We start from the raw sequence: 21,970 nt of genomic DNA on the forward strand, positions 1-21,970 counted from the left end.
TACCGGTTTTACTACCACTATATATCACATTGTAAGATTGTTATCAGAAATCATATCAATTTCAGTTAGGAAATGTTCATCTCTATGATTTCCTTGATTAAACCAGGGCACGACATCTCGCTTTAAGAGGTTTTCGACTCTCGCTTGTGCAGGTTTTGTGTAAAAAATCACGAGACCAGACGTGTTTTCACGCTTATAGTTAGAGGTTTCTTGCTTATCCAGATTCGACTGTATAGGTACGTAAAGTAAAAAATACTTCTATCAAAATAATAAGATTGAGGGGTGTCCGTATGGCACTCTGCATACTAAACGTTGCTAAAGAAACCGATGTTATAAAAAGATATTATTGTTTTTCGACAATAAAGAATCTGAAATACATTTTAAAGATTACAGAATTTTAATAGAAAAAAAGGGGTTTCCGGCCTCTGCCATCATTGAAGTCATTCGCTGCGATTAACAAGCGTTGTTCAACAGAACATTATTTGTTGCAACGTTCTGTGTGAGAGAGATTTTCCAAAAAACGACGACGCCTCAAAGACGACGCCACAGAAGGGGCAAACCCGAACGAAACCCAGAACCAAAACAAAAACCGACAACCACGTGAGTGAGAAGGTTCTCCCACAGGACTGGGAGGTAGACAACAACACCGACCGATGATCGCATGTGGTGTAAGAAGAAATAACGGAGAAAAAAGGGGAGTTTCTTGCGGTCATGTGTTGTAAATTCAGGAAATTAGGTCAAACGCATATTCGGGGAGAACGGTGATCAGCTGATTTCCGAGAATGTTCTTCTGTCCGTCTGTCTCTTTTGCCTTGTTTGAGGTTTGAATGAATTTCTATTCTCCCTTAGGAGGTGGTGGTGGGTTGTTGGGTTGTGAAAATTTATGAATGGGTCTGGCAACAGATCTGAACCCTTCAGGCGATCATCATCGTCATGATCACTATTTGCCGTTTAGGTACGACCGTATGTAGGTAACCCACTCGAACGAATCCGGCCGATGATGATGACCGAACCCCAAAGTGAGAGTGGTGGCTGGCTGTCTTTTGTTGTGTATTTACGTCGACGAAAACTGTTGACTTTTTGCGTAATGACACACATTATCGGTGTCAAATTTCTTCGTCGTCGTCGAAGACGACGACCAAGAGACAACCTGTTGTTGTCGTACCGTTTAAGTAGAGTCTTCGGTTGGAATCGGACGCAGATTTTTGTGGAGCTGCTGCTGCAGCACTGTGAGAGCTTCCTCGTCCTCCTCCCCGAAAGGAGGGTGGTGTTGTGCCACCAACCAGCCAGAGGGCACATACACTCACACACCCGCAAAGAGACATGCGGATCCCGGTCGCGGACACACGACGACTGCAAGTTTTCTGTTTTCTCGTTTGCCCATTTATTAATTTTCAATGAAAGTTGATTAAACAAGTTATTCCAAGCTGCTGCCTGGCTGCTACCCATTTCGAGTTCGGTTTTTCGAACTCGGAGTCGGACTCGGATCGGGTCAGCCCCAGCAGAAGAGATACCACATCACAGCACAGCACACAAACCAATCGGGAGAGAGAGACCACAGACAGTACGTAAGCCAATACCAAAAGACGGCAACAACAGCAGGTTGTGCACCGAGCGACTTGGACTTGGACTGGATGGTGGTGCGCTGTGGTGACTCTTTCCTTCGACTGATTTCTTTGGGAAGGTTGTTTGGTTGCTGATTTTCTTCGACTCTGGCCTCTAGCAAGTGTGCTCCTCCACCTTTTCGCACGGCCAGTGTTGTTCATTCGCTCGGTTCGTTTCTCTTTTTCGTTCGAGCCAAATCACATATACACTCTTTTATTGCGTCGACTTTCTAAGTTAGTTTTTTTTACTACTTCTTCAGTTTTCGTAATGATTTTTTTTCCGCTTTTCGATCAATCCATCCAGGCCAGCCCGAGCAGCAGTGAATGGTCGATAGTCCCCGCATGTCCGCAATGCGCCATGCCGTGGGTTCGCGGCTTTTGGTATGCGCGAACCGATTCGGTGCTTGATGGATTCCTCAATGGGAAACGACTGCGCGATAGAGCGCGCGAAATTCGTTAAAAAACAGGAGGTTGTTGGGCATATATCACGGTGTCTTTTTGGAACGATTTCAGGAAAAAAAATTCGTTATCTCTGAAAATTCGCTACAATATAGGCGAGACTCTTCCCTATGCAACGCACTATTCACGAAAAAAATCAATCGAGGACGGTAGGCTTATCAAAAGTAAATATAGAAGATGTCGTACAAAAAGACAAACTAGCAAAAAGAAGGTCATCTTTCAATTAAAAAAAGGACAAAAAGTAGGATATCTTATTGTACGTATGTATACAAACAAATGACTTTTTTTCAAATGGCAATTAACACTGATCCGCTCTTGAGTGTTAATATGACACTATTGGAAGTTTGTAACGGCTTGTAACTTTATTCGGGTGCATCCAAAAAAAATAACAGTTTCTTCGGGCACCCTCATTGAATTTTGAAATCTTTAATTATGCATCATTACTTGTTTATGGACGCACCCAGAAAAAAAACTCCCTGATCCGACCATGAGTGTCAATTTGACACTCCTTGCTGAAAACCGCTACATCTCTCTTGTTTCTCAGCCGATTTTTACAAAAGTTGATAGCTTTGGAAACCTCGTAATGTAACACAAATATGTTTCTCAGACAATATCCAGTTACAAGAAAAGTCGAAGGTTTCATGCAAAATAGTCATGAGATACCTTGCCTTGCACGGCCCCAGCAGTGATTTCAAATGGAATATATAGTTTTTCAATGCCAAAAGACATACCCCTAATGACATAAACAACTAATGACTTTTTGCTTAATAAGCTACAAAGTTACGGTCTTCGACAAAGTTGTTCAGAGGAAAATTCCCTTTGAAGAATTCATAATTTAGAACAAAAATCATTAACAGACTCGGTTCCACAGAAGGAACAAAAATGATGTTGATTTTTCAGTACAAAATATTCAATTTTCCCATACAACCATAAACGTTCAAATTTACTCCTGTAAACGTTACTTACAAATTTTGGATTTTGGAAAATCATGGATGAGTTTGAAGCAAAACGAAGCTTTTAAGACCTCAAGGTTTGAGAAATTCAAAAATGACCCCAAATCGACTCAGTCTATTGTTTTATTCAAATTTTGATCCCAACAGCCTTGTAGATTCCTTCAACGTCAACATAAAATCATTACATGACAACTGCCTTCCATTGGATTGTTTTTAACAGAAAGATAATTGTTTCAACCATTGATTGAACTCGTCAGTTCAGAGAGCCCTTATTGACTTATTGATAGAGATCGCACGTAAAAAAGATGAAAGCTAATAAAAATGGCGGAAGATCGTGTAGCTTTTAAAAGACTGAAAAACATTATAAACAACATATTTCTTCCTGCAAAACGCCTATTTTTAGAATAATCAAATACTGAGAACAGAAACGACCCCCAAAGATTTTTGGATGAATTGTTGAAACAAATCATGAGCCAAACGACATCAATTCTATTTTCCTCAGTTGTTTCACAACAGACGCTAGTTTTTTGTCATATTTTTTATGCCACACCATGAAAACGGGTTCGCTTTTACCTATTTTGAGAAATATGAAGTGATTAATGCTGTTTATGAAGTCACATCGAACGCAATCGGTTTGAACGAGCTCCCCATAAAGTTCATTATCTATTTACTTCCTCTTCTTTTGAAAGCATTGCTTTATCTTTTCAATATAATAATTCGCACATCAATATTTCTCGACGCATGGAAAAAAATCTAAGATCATTCCTTTTAAAAAAAAGCTCAATCTTTCAACTTGGAATAATTTACGACCGATTAGAAACGAGAATGCATTGATTCGTTCGAAGGAATTATGTTCGAAAAAATCGAACTGTTTTTATACGTTCAAACAAAAACAAGAATACGTATTGGGGAAACTTTCGAACGAATGCCATTCGATCAAAAACCAGAATAAGGGTGATTATGTGCTATTTCTAAGGTGTTCGAACGTTTACTAAAAAACAAATTGTGCCTTATTTAGAAAATAACAATCTTATCAATGAAAATCGATTTTAGCTATCGATCTGGTCTCAGCACAACAACAGTAATAATGAAGATATATGATAATATTGGAAAATCAATTGATGAAGTCAGTTCTGATATGCTAGTTCTTCTTGATTGCACAAAAGCATTTCATACCATTTCTCATAAAAAAAAAAGTTTGATAAGCTTAAGAGAAAATTTTATTTTCTACCATCAGCTGTTAAATTGATATTTTCTTACCTAGAGAACCGACAACAAGCAGTTTTGTGTAACAATAAATTATCAAGTTTTTTACCACTAAATTCCGGGGTACCTCAGGGCTCTCTTCTTGGACCTATCTTGTTTAGTCTATACTCTATACATTAATGATTTTCCCAACGTTTTTACAATCCACATTTTTCCTGACGACATACAGCCAAGGTTGCCGAAATCACAAAAAAATCTATAATTTCACGGAATTTTGAGCAAATTTTCATCAGATAATCTGTGTCACAGAACACAGAATTTTGAAAATATTCACAGATTTTTAGATTTTTGTACGTATTTCTAGAATTCTTTTTTTTTTGTCAACATTAATTTTGGATTGATAGCTTTGTATTGGAAAGTCATGATACGATTGTTTTTTTTTTTTTTTCAATTAAAATTTAAAAAAAAATTAATCATTTCTTATGACTTCTTAATGACATCAATGCTTTTTCCATCACAGAATTTCTGGATAAAATCACAGAAAGTCAGATTTTTTTTCACAAAATCACAGAATGTGTTTCGGCAACCTTGCATACTACTTTAAGGTTTTTTTAATTGTAAAGACAGCTATATTCACGACATGAATGGTCTAGTAAATACCGATTAAGAATCACTGCGATGGTATGGGCTTCAGCACATTTCCTAACTTTGAATGCCGAATGCTCTTTTCATTACGCGTGGTAATGCCACAGAAAATCCATCTTTAAAACTTGGAAATGATCATTTTGAATTTGTTAAAAAAAAAAAGGTGTAAGTTTAGGGTTTACAATAAGGTTGCCAGATTTTTTTTCAGCACGTATTCTGGTCGGACAAATCCGGGCTATTTTATCTAAAAACCTGGAAAAATCCGGGCATTTGATTCCAAAATTGTCCATTGAAATCCGGGCAATATCCGCGCAATTTTCGTTAAAACCTAGGAATTACTTATCAAAAATCAAGTAAAAAGTTGAAATTTTTTTTATCAAAATTTATCAGCAGATTTAAAATTGTATTTTAGGCTTCCAAAAAACCTTTCATGATTATTTTTATGAAAAAAATTCGTTTTGGACTCGTACATAATTTTTTTTCAACACAAATTAATTTGTAAAGTTTGATTTGAAAATGAGTATGAGAATAAACCCAACCAAAATCCGGGCTTTTCCAATGAAATCCGGGCAACCTGGCCAAAAGTTATATGGATAAAATAAGATTGCCAGATTGCCCGGTTTTAATTCAATTTTTTTTCTTGTTTTTTGTTGAGTTATTCCTGGATTTTGACAAAATTTGCCCGGATTTTTGGTCGTCAGTTTCGAAATCAAATGCCCGGATTTTGCCAGGATTTTATATAAAATTGCCCGGATTTGTGTGGCCCGAATGCGTGCTGAAAAAGTTCTGGAAACCTTAGCATAAAAGCCTCTTTTGAATTTTTCTCCTCGGTTCATTTTTCAATTCCTCCTCAATTTTCAGGACAAATTTGATCATTTTATTCATTGGCTGTCTCTGCGACTTTTCCTGGAACTCCCAACCAAGCGAAAGCAGCGGTGTAGCCAATTTTCCATTGGTATTTCTCTTGAGCATCCTTTAGAGCTACAGACCCCGTTCGATTTTGGAAACATCCGATTTTCGACTAACCTAACATAATTTAGACAAACACCATAAATATGTTTTTGCGTTCTTTAATAATGATAAACTACAACAACAAGAACAAAAATTTTAAAAAAATATATAAAGTACTCAAACATGACAAATACAGACCTCGTTCGTTTTTTGGCAACACGCCCGAACATTTTTTGTTGCCAAAATGAAATATTGTCAAATCACACAAAAAACTATAATTATTATCATGAACGTAATTTTTAGTAAATATTCGTTCATTTCTGGTCACTTTATATTTTTTTAATCATGTTTCTGATGCATTTAGCACTTTTCATGTATTGTTTATAATTTTTGTTTATATTTGGTCATATTTGCTATTTTTGTCATTCTTCATCATTGTTTAGCAATTTTTTGTCATTTTTAGTCTTTGATTTTTAATTTTATAAAATTTTCATCTTTTCGTCGTTTTCGTCATTGTAGATTTTTTTGTATTTTTTTGTTGTTGTTGTTTTTCATCACCAAATGAGAACGTAAAAATCATATTTTCGGTGTTTGTCTAAAATATATTGATCTTATTATAGTGAAAACTATAACGTACAGTTGTTTCTGAAAACCGTGCACATGTGCCAAAATCGTATGATGCCAAAAATCGAATGTTGTCAAAACCGAAAGTTGCCAAAAAAGAACGGGCTCTGTAGCTGAAAATTTCTTAAAATAAAAAAAAAACAAATACAAACAAAAGACTAAAAATGACAAAAAAAAAACAACTGAAAAATGATGAAGAATGATAAAAATAGCCAATTTGACAAAACAACTAACATAATAAACAAAACAAAAATGCTGAACGCATCAAAAATTTGATAAAAAAAAACTTAAAAAATGGCGAAAAATGGTCAGAAATTAATTAAAAATTACGTTAATGACAATAAAAACAGTTTTTTTAGCAGGTAAAGATCGAAAAAAAGTTGAGAAAAAAAACGTTTTGGCAACTTTCGATTTTGGCAACTCGAAATGTTCGGGCGTGTTGTCAAAATCGTACGGGATCTGTATTTATCGCTCAGGGTCGTCGGCCGTTCGGAACCAGCATTTTTTTCGATGCTCTGATTGTTATCCTAGAGTGTCAAGACGTTGTAGATGCCAAAGCTGACCTATTCGGCATCAACCAGTGCCAGTGTTTCGAAATGCAGAAGCTTCACTATTTTCGCCATCCCAGAAAGAGTTAAAATGGCAAAAGTGTCAATTTTGTCTGTTGACTCTAGGGCAGGGTTGTCAATATTTTTTTTTTTAATTCAGAAACATGAGAAATAAAAATCAGGATATATGTATGGTCGAAGTGAGGATTTATTTTTTTGGTTGTCAATTTATATTTTGACCTCCACCAATGTCTTTATAATGATATTCCGTATTACCCATTTTCCATCATATTCACAAAAATCAGGAATAATCAGGCTTATTTCCAAAAATCAGGGAATACGGAGGCTTATCAGGTTATGAGGTTCCAAAAATCAGGCAAATCCTGAAAAAACAGGCACATTGGCAACTCTGCTCTTGGGTCACTACGATAGATTAGGGCTGCCAAATTTCTTGGTTTTGCCTGGGCTCCTCCGGATATTTTATATAAAATCTGGGAAGAGTCCAGCCCGGATTTCATTGAAAACCCCAGAATTTTGCCCGGATTTATTCACTTTATTTGATAAACCAAACAAAAAAACAAATTGTGTTGTAAAAATTTGTTATTTATGCCTCCAAAACGAAATTTTCTGAGCAAGTTTTCTAAAAATAATCATGAAAAAACCATTCAGCCTAAAATGCGATTTCAAATCTGTGAATGAATATTGATGAAAAAAAAAATGTTGTTGTTGTTGATATTTCTTGAGTAATTTCTGATTTTCGATAAAATTTGCCCAGATTTTCTGTCGTCAATTTTTAAATCAAATGCCCTTATTTTGCCAGGTTTTTATACAAAATTTCCCGGATACGTGCTAAAAAAAAAATCTGGCAACCTTATGATAGATGCTGCATGAGAAATTTTTTCAGTCCGTGAAAAAGTAAACCTAGTAAAACCCGCCAAATTTCCTCCATTTTTTAAGGCATACGTTAGTATCAATTTAATTATTTTGAATACTTCACATAAGGCAGACTTAAATGCCAATTTTTTCAATGCCAAAGTTACCATTTTTAAGAATGCCTCAAGCATATTATTTATTTGAATAGATTGTCGTAAGTTGTGACAAATTGTTTTATAAAATTCTAAAAAGCCTTGTAACATTTTTTTATATTCTTATTTAAAAATGATTTTCAAATTCTATAACTTTTTCTTGAAATTTGACAGTAAGGTCAATTCAGACCAGCGATGTCAAATTTTTGTATGTATCATCAGTGTATCTCTTCCTTTTTCATTGGGTCTCTTATGGACGAAATAAAGACACACTTATGATACAGATTGTTTGTGGCATCGCTGATTCAGGCCGACAAGAAGGAAGTGAAAAATGGGATGAATAAACTCAAGAGGCTTAAAATCCCAAATAAAACAACAAACAAACAAGGAAGTGAGAATAAAAACTCAGTATTGTATTTTTTTTTAATTCTTGAAAAATGATTTGCCACCCAGTCAAAATTCTGGAACCTAAAAAAATCGAGTTTGAAAATTAATTTTTATGGATTTTTCAAGGAAGAAATATTATTATTAAAATATTAACATTCTCCCTTCAACTCAAAACTGCATTCTGTCTTCATTAGAAGTGGTCATAAAATATTCGCCTATATAACAGTGATTTTGATCATTTTCTACAGTGCTGCCAGTTATTTTTGAAGGTAAGTCTAGAATTCTTTTATTGCTAATTCCAACCTTTTGCCAAAATTTTTGGTTAAAAATCTGTTTAATTAAAAATTTTGTAGTTATTATTAACTATCGAAGGAATCTTAAAACATCTTATCTTAAAAATGGAAAATTTTAGGTTTTCATAATGAAAATCTTTAAAATTTCCTGTGTATTTTTAATCTAAGAAAAAAAGTTGTTTAGACCCCCCGATCGATTTTTTCTTGAATAGTGCATTGGATAGGGGAGAGTCTCTCCAATAATGTGGCAAATTTTCAGCGATGCCGAATTTTTCTTTTTATAGTTCCAAAAAAAGACACCGTGATATACATTCGTTTCTTCCCGCCGCTCGTTGTTGCTGATCGGTCGTCGTCTTCAGTTCTCATTTCGATTCGATCACGAGCTGCCTGCCCCCGTTTAACGGGCGCAACCCCGAAAATTTCATTTTTCGGGGCCATCTTCGGAGCTGCGCGCAATAAATAGGTACACCGATATTCGCGCGGGTCCGGTTCCGCCGAATGTAAGGCAAAAGGTCACTGGAAGAGAATAATACACACGGGACGGGAGCAACAACAACAAAGAGTTAACAACAACACAACTCGGCCCATATCTCGATATCTCGACCGGTGTGGTGGCCAGCAGCCACAATTCGTATAGTTAGCCTGCTCAATAAGTTTGATGATTTCTTTGGCTTTCCGTTGCCTCACATCATGTGCCACTTTCACTGTCCGAGACCGGGCGACCGAGCGATAACGGTACACACTTTTCACTTTTGTTTGAACACCCCGGAGGGGTATTTAGCAGTAGTTTGTGGCAGTAGTAGTAGCTTCCCTAGCCGCGCGATTTCTTCCTAGCTAGCTTCAAGGGAAACTGGTTTTATTGATTTTTTGGTTTGGTTTGGGACACAAACTGTGCCACCTATTAGGACGTTGGAGGTATAAATTGTTCAGGCTATATTTCTGAAGTCCAACATCTGATCGACAATTTTTTTATCCGTACAGATAGGAAAATCTGTTCACATGAATTTAACCAACAGATTTCATTCACTTGAGCCTATCGCCTCTCTATGATTCTCGATGTCAACTTTTTAGTAATACCACAAACTGTTCCTGAGACCCATTGGAGGTATAAATTGTTCAAACTATATTTTTGAAGTCCAACATCCGATCCACATTCTTTTAATCCTTAAAGAAAGGAAAATCTGTGCACACACCTTACACCAAAAGATTTTATTCACTTCAATCTATCACGTCCCTTTGAATCAACTTTTTCCAAAGAATACCTTTAAAGTCGAAAAACACTAAATGTAACAGTTCAACTGATAAGTAATCCTACACTCAAAAAAACCTGATAGATGAGCAAGATTTAAGCAGTACATTTCGCCTAGGTTTCCAAACACAGAAACGAAAAGATTCCTGAAGTATTCATCCATTAGAGTGTCTTCAGCGATAGCTCAGTAGTCCTTACAGAAAGATGCGACGCTGTAATCCGTTTCCAATTATATTAGGCCCATTGACGTCGACTTTCCCAAAGCTCGTTCGACATCTCGAAAATCCTCTCGGGATTAAGACACGGATTGACCCTTTTCCCACAGTGCAGTGTCTCTCGGTCGGTGTTGCCCCACTTAACCAGCCAAGGTCACCCTCTATTTTGCGTACTACCCAACAATCGACATTCCTTTCCCAGAGTCAGAGCCGTCCAAAAGGGGCACCCGGGAGCCATTTTTTCGCCCCATACTGTACGGCAGCAACTCTTTCTTCCAACTTCAAAAGTTATTCACTCTCTCCTGTTGCGTTTTTTTCGTGTTGTTGTTGTTTAAATAAACTTTTCCCCATAGTTTGTGGACCCGTGGAGTCCATCGATCGATCGTTCATCCGCAGCGTGTGTGTGTCTTGGACGTTCGTTGATACCAGGATTTTGTGGCCAACCGACTGGTTTTCGTCGTATCGTTCATCAGGTAATTGCGAAAATGACGAAAAATATCAGTCGAGTGAGAGCAGCAGCAAAAATTATGTAACTCCCCATCGACTTGGTAGTCGTCGTCGTCGTCGTCTTCGAGCTGCTGCCCCCAAAAGTAAGCTTCACTATCTTTGGAAAATTTCTCTTTTCGTGCCTCAAAGAGTCACACACACACGGTCCACGGCACACATTCACACGGTCCACGGCACACATACACGCACGCTCACGCACGGACCCCGAAAGCGATCATCGAACGCGGATGCCACGGATGGTTTTTTTCGGTTTTTGGTTTGGTTTTGGTTTTGGGTACCAGATTTTGTCGCGCACAGAGTCTGTTGCGAACGATGTCGTAAGCCTTTCTCGGCTCTCCTGCCGTCCGGATTGGAATCCTCCATTTTGGGACCCACCCCTAGACACCTTCCCTCCCCGCACCGGATGGATTCCGGATCGATCGCTGACACTTACCTGATTTCTCTTGACAAGATTGCGCACCAAAGCCGAACTGTAAAAACCACGAACACTGCCGCCAGCAACACCAATCGCACCAATCGGTCCGAATTTCAAAGCTTCCGCGCCAATAGAACCACCGGATGTAAACAACGGATACATGGTGCCAGCACCGGAGAAGATTCCTCCGGTTCTCTTCGCCACAGTGGCAACAGTACGATTCACGGCGGCCATGGCACTGCTGCTGTTGCTGTTGCTTGAGCTACCACTTGCAACGACGACACTATTACTTTTATTATTATTGTTGGCACCAGCTAAGGATCCAGCACTTGCAGCAGTTCCGGAAACGGTGCCACCAGCACTATTTTTCTCACTTGTATTATTGCCACCACCGTGGCCGCCGCCAGAAGATACCGAACCGAGCACCGAGGACGGGGCCTGATTTTTGCCAACGACAAATTGACACAATTTTTCCTGCACAACGCGGGCGCACACCCGATTCGACGAACTTAAACACGCCATAGTCAAAAGAATTGTGAGCCGATCGGTTGGCAGCATTACGCTAGAAACCCCCCGAAAAAACGGTTTCGCGCAAGAGGATCTTGTTGGCTTGGAAGATTCGTCGTCGTGAGGCGCTTAACCACCACCAGATTATCACCACCCGAACCACAACGACGACGACGCACACGAGGGGCCCGAGCGACCAGCCAGCCAGTCCAGTCCAGTCAGTCAACGCGCGCCCCAACTCAGCTCACTCTTCGGGGGAGCGCGTGGAGCAAACTCCCCAACTCGACTCTCCACGAAACGACGAAGAGTTTTCTTTCTCTCACCGTACTCTCTCTCCCTTAACTAATCGGCTCTCCGACGCCTAACATCACACTTTCGCCGGCGTCGCCTTCAGTCAGCTTCTTCTCGATCGATCGTGATGATGATCATCGGCGTCGTGCCATTGTGCGATCCGCTGAACCGATTGTTGACGTCGTCGTCGTCGTCGTCGCCGTCCAATCAGCCAGTTATCAGCAGCAAGGAGACAAACACTGAAATAAAAACGACCTTGATTAGTTGGTGCTTCTCGATTGGTGAGATTCGGTTGATTAGAGTGATATCTTAAAGAGTTAAAAATACGCACATGCACACAGGCACAGAAAATGAAACGATCGAGTGAAAAAAAGAGATCCACATATCCTTGTGGACCGATCGACTGATGGTCGCTGCCAGATCACGCACTGTTGATCTGCTGGCGGCGCGTTGTGACACCTGTTTTTCGGGGACGAACGAAAAACTGGAAAACTACCGCCTAAGAAATTCCAAAAAGGCTAAAATAGAGCGACACAAAGTCCAAACGGCACCGCTTTCGCGAAAGCAGGTTACAAATGTAAAAAAAACAGCGCTCCCCGCTTAAAGGAAATGATATTAGTTTAATATTCCGAGTCGAAGAGAATCGAAAAAAAAGGTTTAAAAGGAAGGTTCCCCCATCTCACGCGTGATCGGACCAACGTCGTGCACGCTGGACTAGCCGGGCGCGCAGGTTTTGTTTTATCTTTTTTCGGTTTTGGTCTTTGAAAGCGATGAACTTGAATAAAAAAAATCAGTGGATTCGAAATTGATAAGAGCGTCCAAAATGAGATATTGAAATTCACAGGAATTATGAAATACAGACCCCGTTCGTTTTTGGCAACATACCCAAACTTTTTGTGTTGCTAAAATCGAACGGTTTTTTTCTGAAATTTTTTTCTCTTATTTTTACAAAATAACTATTTTTATTATCATTAACGTTATTTTAAGTCTATTTCCAACCGTTTTTAGAATTTTTAATAGTTTTTTTTCTCATGTTTTTGATGCATTTTGCACTCTTTTTTTTTGTTTATAATATTTGTTTTTTTTTTTTGTCATTTTTGCTGATTTTGTCATTTTCCATCATTTTTAAGTTGACTTTGTCATTTTTAGTCTTTCGTTGTATTTGTTTTTGATTTTTTTTAAATTTTTCATCTTTTTGTAATTTTTGAGTACACACTTTATAATATTTAAAAAAAACTTTTGTTTTTTTTGTTGTATTCTATCACCATTTATGAACGTAAAAACTTATTTTTGGTGTTTGTCTAGATTATATCGGTCCTGTTATAGAGAAAACTAAAAGGTAATGTCGCTTATAAAAACCGTTCGATTTTGGCACATGTGCCAAAATCGGATGTTGCCAAAATCGAATGTTGCCAAAAACGAACGGGGTCTGAACATTCAAAACTCAATTACAAATCCCATTTTCTTATAATACTTTACAGCCGCTACTCACCCTACAAATTTTGCAGAGCAGTCATTACATAAAATATTCCCATTAGAATTTGGTGAAGTATTATTCCAAGACCGGTGTTTTGCATTACAATCACCAATAATAAAAAAAAAATTTATTTCAGGTGAGACCCTTCAAAAAATTTTCTGTTCACCGCTTCATTGGAAAGACAAGTATGCAGCAACAATTATAATTTTCCCCATAGAAGTTTCTAGTTCAATTCCAATTGTTTCTAAGACTTTTGTATTGAAAGAAGGAAGAAGTCTAAATTTGAGACGACTGTTGATGAATGATGACAATAGCTACACCCCCACTTTGTCGATCAAGTCGATCATTTCGTATAAATTTATAAGACAGCATTTCTTTAAAGTTATTGTGTGGCGAAGTAGGAGTTGGGACAACGCTTTGTAGGCAGCATTTAGGACAGTGATCGCTCGGTAGTTCTCACAGTCCAATTTGTCGTTCTTCTTGGCATGTTACCTCCTCCTTCCACTCCCCCGGTAGCTGTTCTGTGTCCCACATCCGCCCAAAAAACGTTTGATATAGTCGGCAGATCATCTGCGGCAGTGGAGGAGATTGGGTAATGATTAATACGTCCAAGAAGAAGTACATGTCGGCCTGCGGATCCGAGACCGAAGTGTAAACTGTACACGACGCTCATTAGATCGGTTGTCCTCTATGGGCACTAGATGTGGATATTGCTCGGGGAGAACCTGCGTACACTCGGAATTTTTGAGCGACGAGTGTTAAGAACCATCTTTGACGACGTGCAGGAGAACGGAGTGTGAAGGCGAAGGATGAACTACGAGCTCGCGCGACTCTACGGCGAACCCAGTATCCAGAAGGTGGTGAAGGCTGGCCGGATACGCTGGGCAGGACATGTTGCAAGAAAGCCGGACGACTGTCCTGCGAAACAGGTGTTCGCAGCCAATTTGGAAAGAACGAGACGAGCCGGGGCGCAACGAGCGAAATGATTCGACAAAGTGGAGCGTGATCTAGGGTATGTGGGTACGGTTGCCTTGGACCGAGCGAATTGGAGGAATATTGTCCATCAGTTATGCCGTGAGACGGAACACCAAATAAATAAATAATAAGGGCTGAGAAAATATCGCGGTAAAGTTTTTAATCAGGAATCTGGCTGAAAGAAGGCCACCAAAATTCACTAAGAAGCGCGCTTTCAGCGCTTTACCTTTTGCAATTAAGATAGTAAGGAATGCATTGCAGCTTTACCACAGTTCATATAAGTCTGTCCAATTTCAAAGGTAGCAGGAATGGTTGAACAAAGGCTGAAAAAATTATGCGTAAACTACTCTTCAACTTCTCCCTTTAGCTGCACTATAACTTCTTTGCACGATGAAACAGCACTTCACTTTGCCTTCGTTCTGCCAACAAGCTGAAACAGCAATCACGCTTTATCTCAGCTTTTGTTCAGCGCGTTAGCGTTTTTAATCAGCAAAAATGTTTGTTGGGCAGACGATCAACTGGTGTACACAACAAACATTTAGGCTGTCAAGAACGGTAATTTGCTGAACAAAAGCTGAGCTTAAGCGTAATTGCTATTTCAGCTTACTGACTGAATACAGACTAACTGAAACCATATCTTAGCAAATGAGAGAAGTTGAAGGATGGTTTCTAACACACTTTCTCAACCTCTGTTCAACCATTCGCTATGAACTGTGGTAAAGCTTCAATGCATGATGATGTGGCTAGATTGAAATGAGAGGGGAGTTTTTGTTTTCCTTTTTTGATGCAATTTTTTTATAATTTCACATTCAGCTTAATTTTGAAGTGAAGAGTGGATTTTCACACCAATTGGATTTTCTCACGAATTGGTGTCCAAAATTGAAAAAAAGACATTTCTCCTACACTTTACATAAAATAAACCTTCGGTTGAGAGGCATTTTGGTCGATTAAATAAGAACGACAAATTTTCATCGCACCGCAGACTTTATGATCGGGTCTGCGTACTGCGGCATGCGACCGACAAGCATATTTCTAGCAATAGTTTTCAGCTCAATTTTGGGAAGAAAAATTTTTTGAAAAGGATTTAGTTGTTTAGATAATATATATTTTTAGTATCAAATAATGAAAAATCAATCATTTTGTATGTTAATCCAGCTGAAAATAGAAATATTGAAATAAATGGATGTAAACTTAACATGTTCGTCGCCATGCTCATTTTGGTAGTTTTGCTAGCCGGGCCCAAAAAATTTTTCAGAGAGAGAAAGCAAAGAGGGAGAACTCCCATATTTGAAACGTGTGGCGAAGCTGAGCGGTAAACTCAAGTAAGAGAGCGTCACCTGCTTTTTGATGTGACGGGGCCCCCCAGGAAATACACCCGTCTGCCGAATATGGGTGACGTGGCGACGAACGTGTTAAGAGTTAAATTATCCGACGTTATTTTTATTCCTCGGAGGTATCATATCATAAAAATTTGGAATAGTTCAGCCTTTCCTTTCAATACGTTTACCGGAGAATTTTCCTATATTGGATTTTTTCCCTGAATAGTGTCATCGTACAAGTATGTGCACTTGTTTACATCTTCCGGTGAATATTACAAGAGAAGCTTCCGGGTATTCGATTCGACACATTCGAATTCTTTAGAAGCTGCCGTATTTGGACAATCAATGGTATTTTTTGTTTTAAGTAGAAGCGCTGCTCCAGAATATTCAATTTAAAGTGGGTTGGTTCATTTTCCTTCTTTTTGAACTTTTTAAGAATTTTCAACTTTCTGTACATTCCCAGAGAGATTTTTGTAAAGAAACCAAAAAATACGTTAAATTTAATTTACAAAATTAGTTTTTTGCTATCCTTAAACTGAGTTTTAAATTAAATTCATTGACCGTGCAGCAACACGACATCCTTCGCACCTCACCTTATTTTTCGTTCGTAAAATTTTATAAACAGGCCCTACGAACTATCACTACGAAAGGAAATTACGTTCAGAATCGACCAATAGGTCATTTTTTTATTGTTTTTTTTTTTTTTTGGTTGATCCGTCGAGTTCAATAACGTTCTCTGAATAACTTCTCAAGTTCAAGATGATTGAAGGCTAAAGACACGTGAATTTATGAATTTTGAAGGCCTTCTTTCAGCCAGATTGCTGATTAAAAGTTGAGTCACGATATTTATTCAGCGCTTTTTCAGCAATAAATTGTTTGTTGAGTAGGCAATCGATCAACTTGTCCGGACCCATTTTGATAAGATCATAAGCTATGCCATCCTTCCCAGCCGACTTGTTGCCATGGAGCAAAAATATTGTCTAATCGAGTAAGGCCCACTTTGTCGTCAAAACGAATTTCATGAATTCCCTTCGAGCCCGAGGAAAACCAAGAGAGCCCCAACCAGCCTCACTAGTTGTACTAGATTAAGACTACATGGTCGAGATCTATATTTTTCTAAAAGTTATCGATCTTCGTCTATTATTCTTTTTATTTTCATATTTCTCTCTTTATCTTCTTTTTCTTCAAATTTTTAATGTTAAGCTACACAAACAACTGTAAAAACCAAACAAAAAACGAATTTGGCTCCTTTAAACCTGAACATATGAGCCGTATCAAATATAGATTTACAAAAAAAGGAAAAAATTTCGCAACAGACCAAATGCATTCGAACTTAAGGAATTTTTCTTTTTTTTTATGGGTTTATAAGCTACCTGGCTGACCCGGAAAGGAAAAACAGAACGGGGGACAGAAGAGGAAACTTTACACGAGAGTAGCATAGCTTAGAACAGGATAGCGGCAACAGAGCCCGAGAGTTCTGAAGCACCAGAGAAAGGAAGCGTTAAGATAGTGCTCGACGGACTGGGACAGATGGGCCCTACATGAACTTCGAGTTAACCCAACCTCCAATTCAACCGAGCAGTAACAGTATGATAACATACGCCAAAGTCTCGATATAATTGTCAGAAGGGTTCACTATCTTACCGTAGTTGAGTTTTCCCTACCTGTCACCTAACCTTACTCGTTTCAATAAATTTGAATTTTTAATTGTTTTTACTTGAGATTAACATAGATTAAAAAATAAAATATCTCCAAATATGGCAATGTTAAGAGATTCAGACAAATGCGTGGAAACTCGGTAATTATACAAAAAAAAAACTAGAATGACAAGAAACAGAATTAAATCTGAATCTGAAGCGTAATAATTCTACAGAACACAAAAAGGTGTTATACAGAGTTTTGATAAATTAAAAAAAAAATCAATATGTTTGTTATAACACTTATCCACAGTACATACAATGCATAATCTGTTAATTGTGATGTTTTCACTAAGGAATATTGTCATTTTTCTGCAAAAGGGAGGGCAAGTGTTACAATTTTCATTCATCTTATGAACATGGTTCATCAAGAATGGACACATCTGAACCTACAGAATTTAAACTAATTAAAACTGTCCAGCACTTCTTCTATTTTGAATCTTAATATGAAACCACGTTCATACACACCGCTGCCTTTATGAGGTTGATTTTTGTTGATATTCTTTTCAGTAAGATTTAAAAAAATATATATGATAATAATACCTGGAACGAAGCTTTTTAACGTCTCTTACCATATGCTTCGCTTAAAGCCTGTTTTAGAAATTTTGTTTTAAGAGAACTTCTTTGAAAATAAAGGACCTGAAATATAAAACTTTATTAAACAAATTGTATGAAAAACTATATCAGGTCAAACAATCAATTCTGATCGGACCATATTGAACACTGGTAAGACGTTTGTTTAAAGCCGTGGAGCCAACACGTAGGTTCCGTTTCACTGGTGTTCATCAGTGATCCGTTCGTGTTCGCAAGATCTGATGTGATAGTTCCAGTATTCGACACTTTAAAATCTTGTGCGAGTAGGTCCACCCATTTATATCACGACTTCTTTCTTGAATTTGAAATATAATTTAACGACAGACAAATCTACTACAGAAAAAAAAACCCTATTACAGCGAACAATTAACAAGAAAGCAGTTCAAACAGCATTCTTATCCAATGAGCCTCTAGATCTTGTAAAATGCTTGATTTAAGAATAAGCCTCCGAAATTCATAAACCGCAAATGCACACTTACTAGAGCATTGGGGAGACGAATGCCATTATATATCTATTCTATTTCTATCTACCATATCAGTACCTAATTGTTAACGTTCTCATTCAGCTAATTATGGTATCTTCTATTAAATCATCCACCTATCCAGTATCCTAAATAGACTATCCTAAAAGATTGATTACAGTTGTCTATCTTTCACATTACTATCTAACCTAACTTGCGCATGGTGGTAAAAAAGTGGAAATATCAACTTTAAAAATTCTAATTGTGATATTTCCACTGCGCAACGCTCTTTTTGTCCGATGGAAGGGAGGGCAAGTGTTTCAACTCCCATTCACCTTATCAACATGGATCATTAAAGAAAAAATATACATCATTATAGTTTTAAACCACCTTTAAATTAGGTTTCTATGATCTCATATCGAATAAGGTTATGTGCTACCGCCCTGTCAGGTTCATGTTAGTTTTTGAGCTTGTTTCCAAACCGTGAACTTCCATAAACACAAGAAAGCACAACATCGCCGTGACCCAATAGAGCCTAGGGTACGGGCATTCGAACTTAAGGAATTTTTCTTGACCCTAAATCAAAGAAGATTTTACTTTGTTTTTGCGGAACTTTTCTCCGAAATAAAAACTTTTTTCACAGCGTGATATTCTGATTTTTCGAAGTGAAAAAGTTTAACAAAAAAAAATCTTACGTTTCAAATTTATTTGGAATTTTTTAACACTACCTATTCATATCGCCGGGGGTCAAATGACCCTTACACTTTTTCCGCTAAGAATTTATAGTTTGGAGAACTTGTAACGTGCCTCAAATATGATTCTCAGAAAATATTCAGCTACAATCCTTTATTTTAAATTGCGCCTTCCAAAGCCGTTCGCAAAATATCCGTTTCGGGGAAATTTGAGTTGTAGTTTGATGGCGTTCTCCTGGCTGTAATTCTTAACTGATTTTGATCATATTATATTCATTGTGTAGGTTATTAGTTCTTATTACTCAACATTCCAAAATAAAGTCGGTATGTATAACCAGGTTATCAGAAACTGGTTCAGAAAGTAAAAAGTCCGGAAAAACCGTTTTATTTTTAAAATAATCATAACTTCTGACAGCTTTTCTGTATTTAAGTATTTCTTTAATGTTTGAAATCCTCAAGAATCCATCTTTTCGACAATGTATAGATATTTTGGCAAAGTTTTGACCGCTACCCCAGATCTTCCGGTAGAAAAAAAATCTTACTTTAAAAAAACGACACCCAATGTTTGCTTTGCTTAGCTATATTTTATTTCCCAAAGAACCGATTTCCAAAACTCAAATTTTATTTTTTTTTTGTCGTTGATTTGATCATCATTTGCATTGAACATACTTGGTCAGTCAAAATTCCCAGTTCTTCAGTATATTGGAAAGATGATAATGATGTTTGAAATGTGCGCTTCGGGTCATATTGACCCGAACAGCTTTGGAGGGTTAAGAAAGCTGAAGTTAGAAGCTATATGTTGCACATATGGATTTTTTTTAAAATTTCTTTAGATCATGGCCACAAAAAAATGTAAAAAAGTGGTGTAAAACTTTACTTCTTAATGAATCAACTGCCAAACATGATCCAGACAGTAGAAAATTTTGACAAGTGAGTTGGCGTAATTTGTGACATTTTGGCATATTTAGAAAACAAAACAAACAAAATACAGAATTCTTGACGGCTATTCAAAGGTAGCTATTTTTAGAAATTTTTATCAATCTGCATATTCTAAGACTATTCTTACACCTAAATTCGGCATTGCACTTGATTTTGAGTTTTTCAAAATTCTATAGAAATCGCATTTTTAGGTTCATGCCTGCAATATTGTACCAATATTGTATACTGTCTTCAAATAGCCATGTTGTCTGCGTAGAAGATAGTTTCTGGTATCTTCAAATAAAAATTGTTCATTAATCACGTGCAAACATTGCGGAAGAGTTTCGAAATTTCTCAAAACTGAAAACTCTGATTTGAGCTGCAAAATGCTAAATTTAATTCTCATTTTTTTTAATACCTTATCACCAACTAAAATGTTCGGGTCTAGACAAATGACCGGATAGATATTTTAAATGGTTTGCATTACATTGTTCATTATCTGGTTTGTGCTTTATCGAGAAATATTTACCTAATGACAATAAGGAAGTATCATGAAGATTTGAAACTTAGAATACAAAATTCAAAAAAATAAATAAATTTATTGAATTCAAATTCCATAGAGATGCAGATATAGGAGTTAAGGAATTGAAAACTTAAAATCAGGTTATATTCAGAACCAAAATTCAGTGTCTCAAATCTAAATCATAATCTCAAATCAAGTTTTGAAAAACAAAATATTCATTAAATAAAAAAAAAGATTCAAAGTTACAATGAGAGCCAAAGCAGAAATTGCACCAAATGTGAATTTCAATATTATATCTATGAAACACAAAAAAACCTTTTCATGAAATGTTTATGAATTTGCTTCTCATGAGATAAAAATAAAATGTTATCAAATTATTATTCTAAATGTGAAAAAAAGTTAGATAGAGATGAAATGTTTAATACACAGGATCAGTTATCATTGAAACGAGTCAGATAAGGAATCCAAATGAGTTTTGTACCTTAAACAAAGATCATGAGTTCTCAAATTCAGAAAAACCATGAAACTGAACTTCAGTAACTGAAGAAACAACATAAGACTTGAAAATCTCAATGAATTGAATCTAGAAAAAGATAAGAATAAAAACTTAGAAATATCCATGTAAAGAGAATCACTCAATGATATTAGTAACTCGTTTTTATGATAAATTTAGAATGATCATTTGGAAAATGATATGGTGAACTCAGGATATTAAACTACAGTAGATGATAAAATTGTGGTTAAATCAGTTCAAAATGTTTCAATGCGAATTTCAAGTCTAAGACAGAAATTGGAACGGAAATTCAATAAAGAAACTCTGTACTGTAGATTGGTCCAATTTTAAGCAACTATAGTTTTTTTAAGAGATTTTATTTTTTAAAATAGGGAGGGAAAAGGGTTTATAATTTATATCAACGGAAATTTCAATAATAATGATTGAAAAGTGAAAAGTAACAATAATTCCCTGTACATATAATCGGATACTGCCCAGGTAAAATTCTGAAATGTTTATCATAAAGCTTAAGAGAGAAACTCTTGGCACTGTGAGTCAGTTTTGGCGAAATAGCTGCTATTTTAGTGCAGTAACCATTAATGGAAAGTTTACATAATAGCAAACACTATTATTGTGCAAGACGATTGTTTGTCATAAAAATGAGGAGATATTTTTCTTGTTTTTACCTGTCTGTCAAAATATTCTGACTGACATGTTTAGATTAAAAAAATGAAATTTTGAGATATTTTGCTTCATATTCTTCTTAATTTTCTTCGATTTTTTTTTAAACTCGTTTTACATTATTTTTGTTCAGATTTTGATATTCTTATCCCACAAAATGCGGGAGAACTCTTCCACTGCTTACTCTAGGGGGGGCTTATGCAAAAGAAAAACTTTTTCCCTTGATAAGTCCTCCTCAATTCGGCCTTGTTTGATACCCTC

The 21,970-nt window shown here is 36.9% G+C and overlaps 1 protein-coding gene across 1 annotated transcript in view; it reads right to left on the reverse strand.

Moving 5' to 3' along the window:
- The window catches only part of LOC129739542 (all trans-polyprenyl-diphosphate synthase PDSS1), a 332,301-nt gene that overhangs the window by 298,420 nt on the left and 11,911 nt on the right, over positions 1 to 21,970 (reverse strand). Inside the window, exon 2 of the mRNA XM_055731025.1 lies at positions 11,100 to 12,118. Within this exon, the coding sequence (XP_055587000.1) occupies positions 11,100 to 11,639 (540 nt within the window). The 5' untranslated portion in view covers positions 11,640 to 12,118. The remainder of the gene's footprint in view (positions 1 to 11,099; positions 12,119 to 21,970) is intronic.

The sequence above is a fragment of the Uranotaenia lowii genome, chromosome 1, assembly GCF_029784155.1.
Source record: "Uranotaenia lowii strain MFRU-FL chromosome 1, ASM2978415v1, whole genome shotgun sequence".
Classification (NCBI taxonomy): Eukaryota; Metazoa; Arthropoda; class Insecta; order Diptera; family Culicidae; genus Uranotaenia; species Uranotaenia lowii.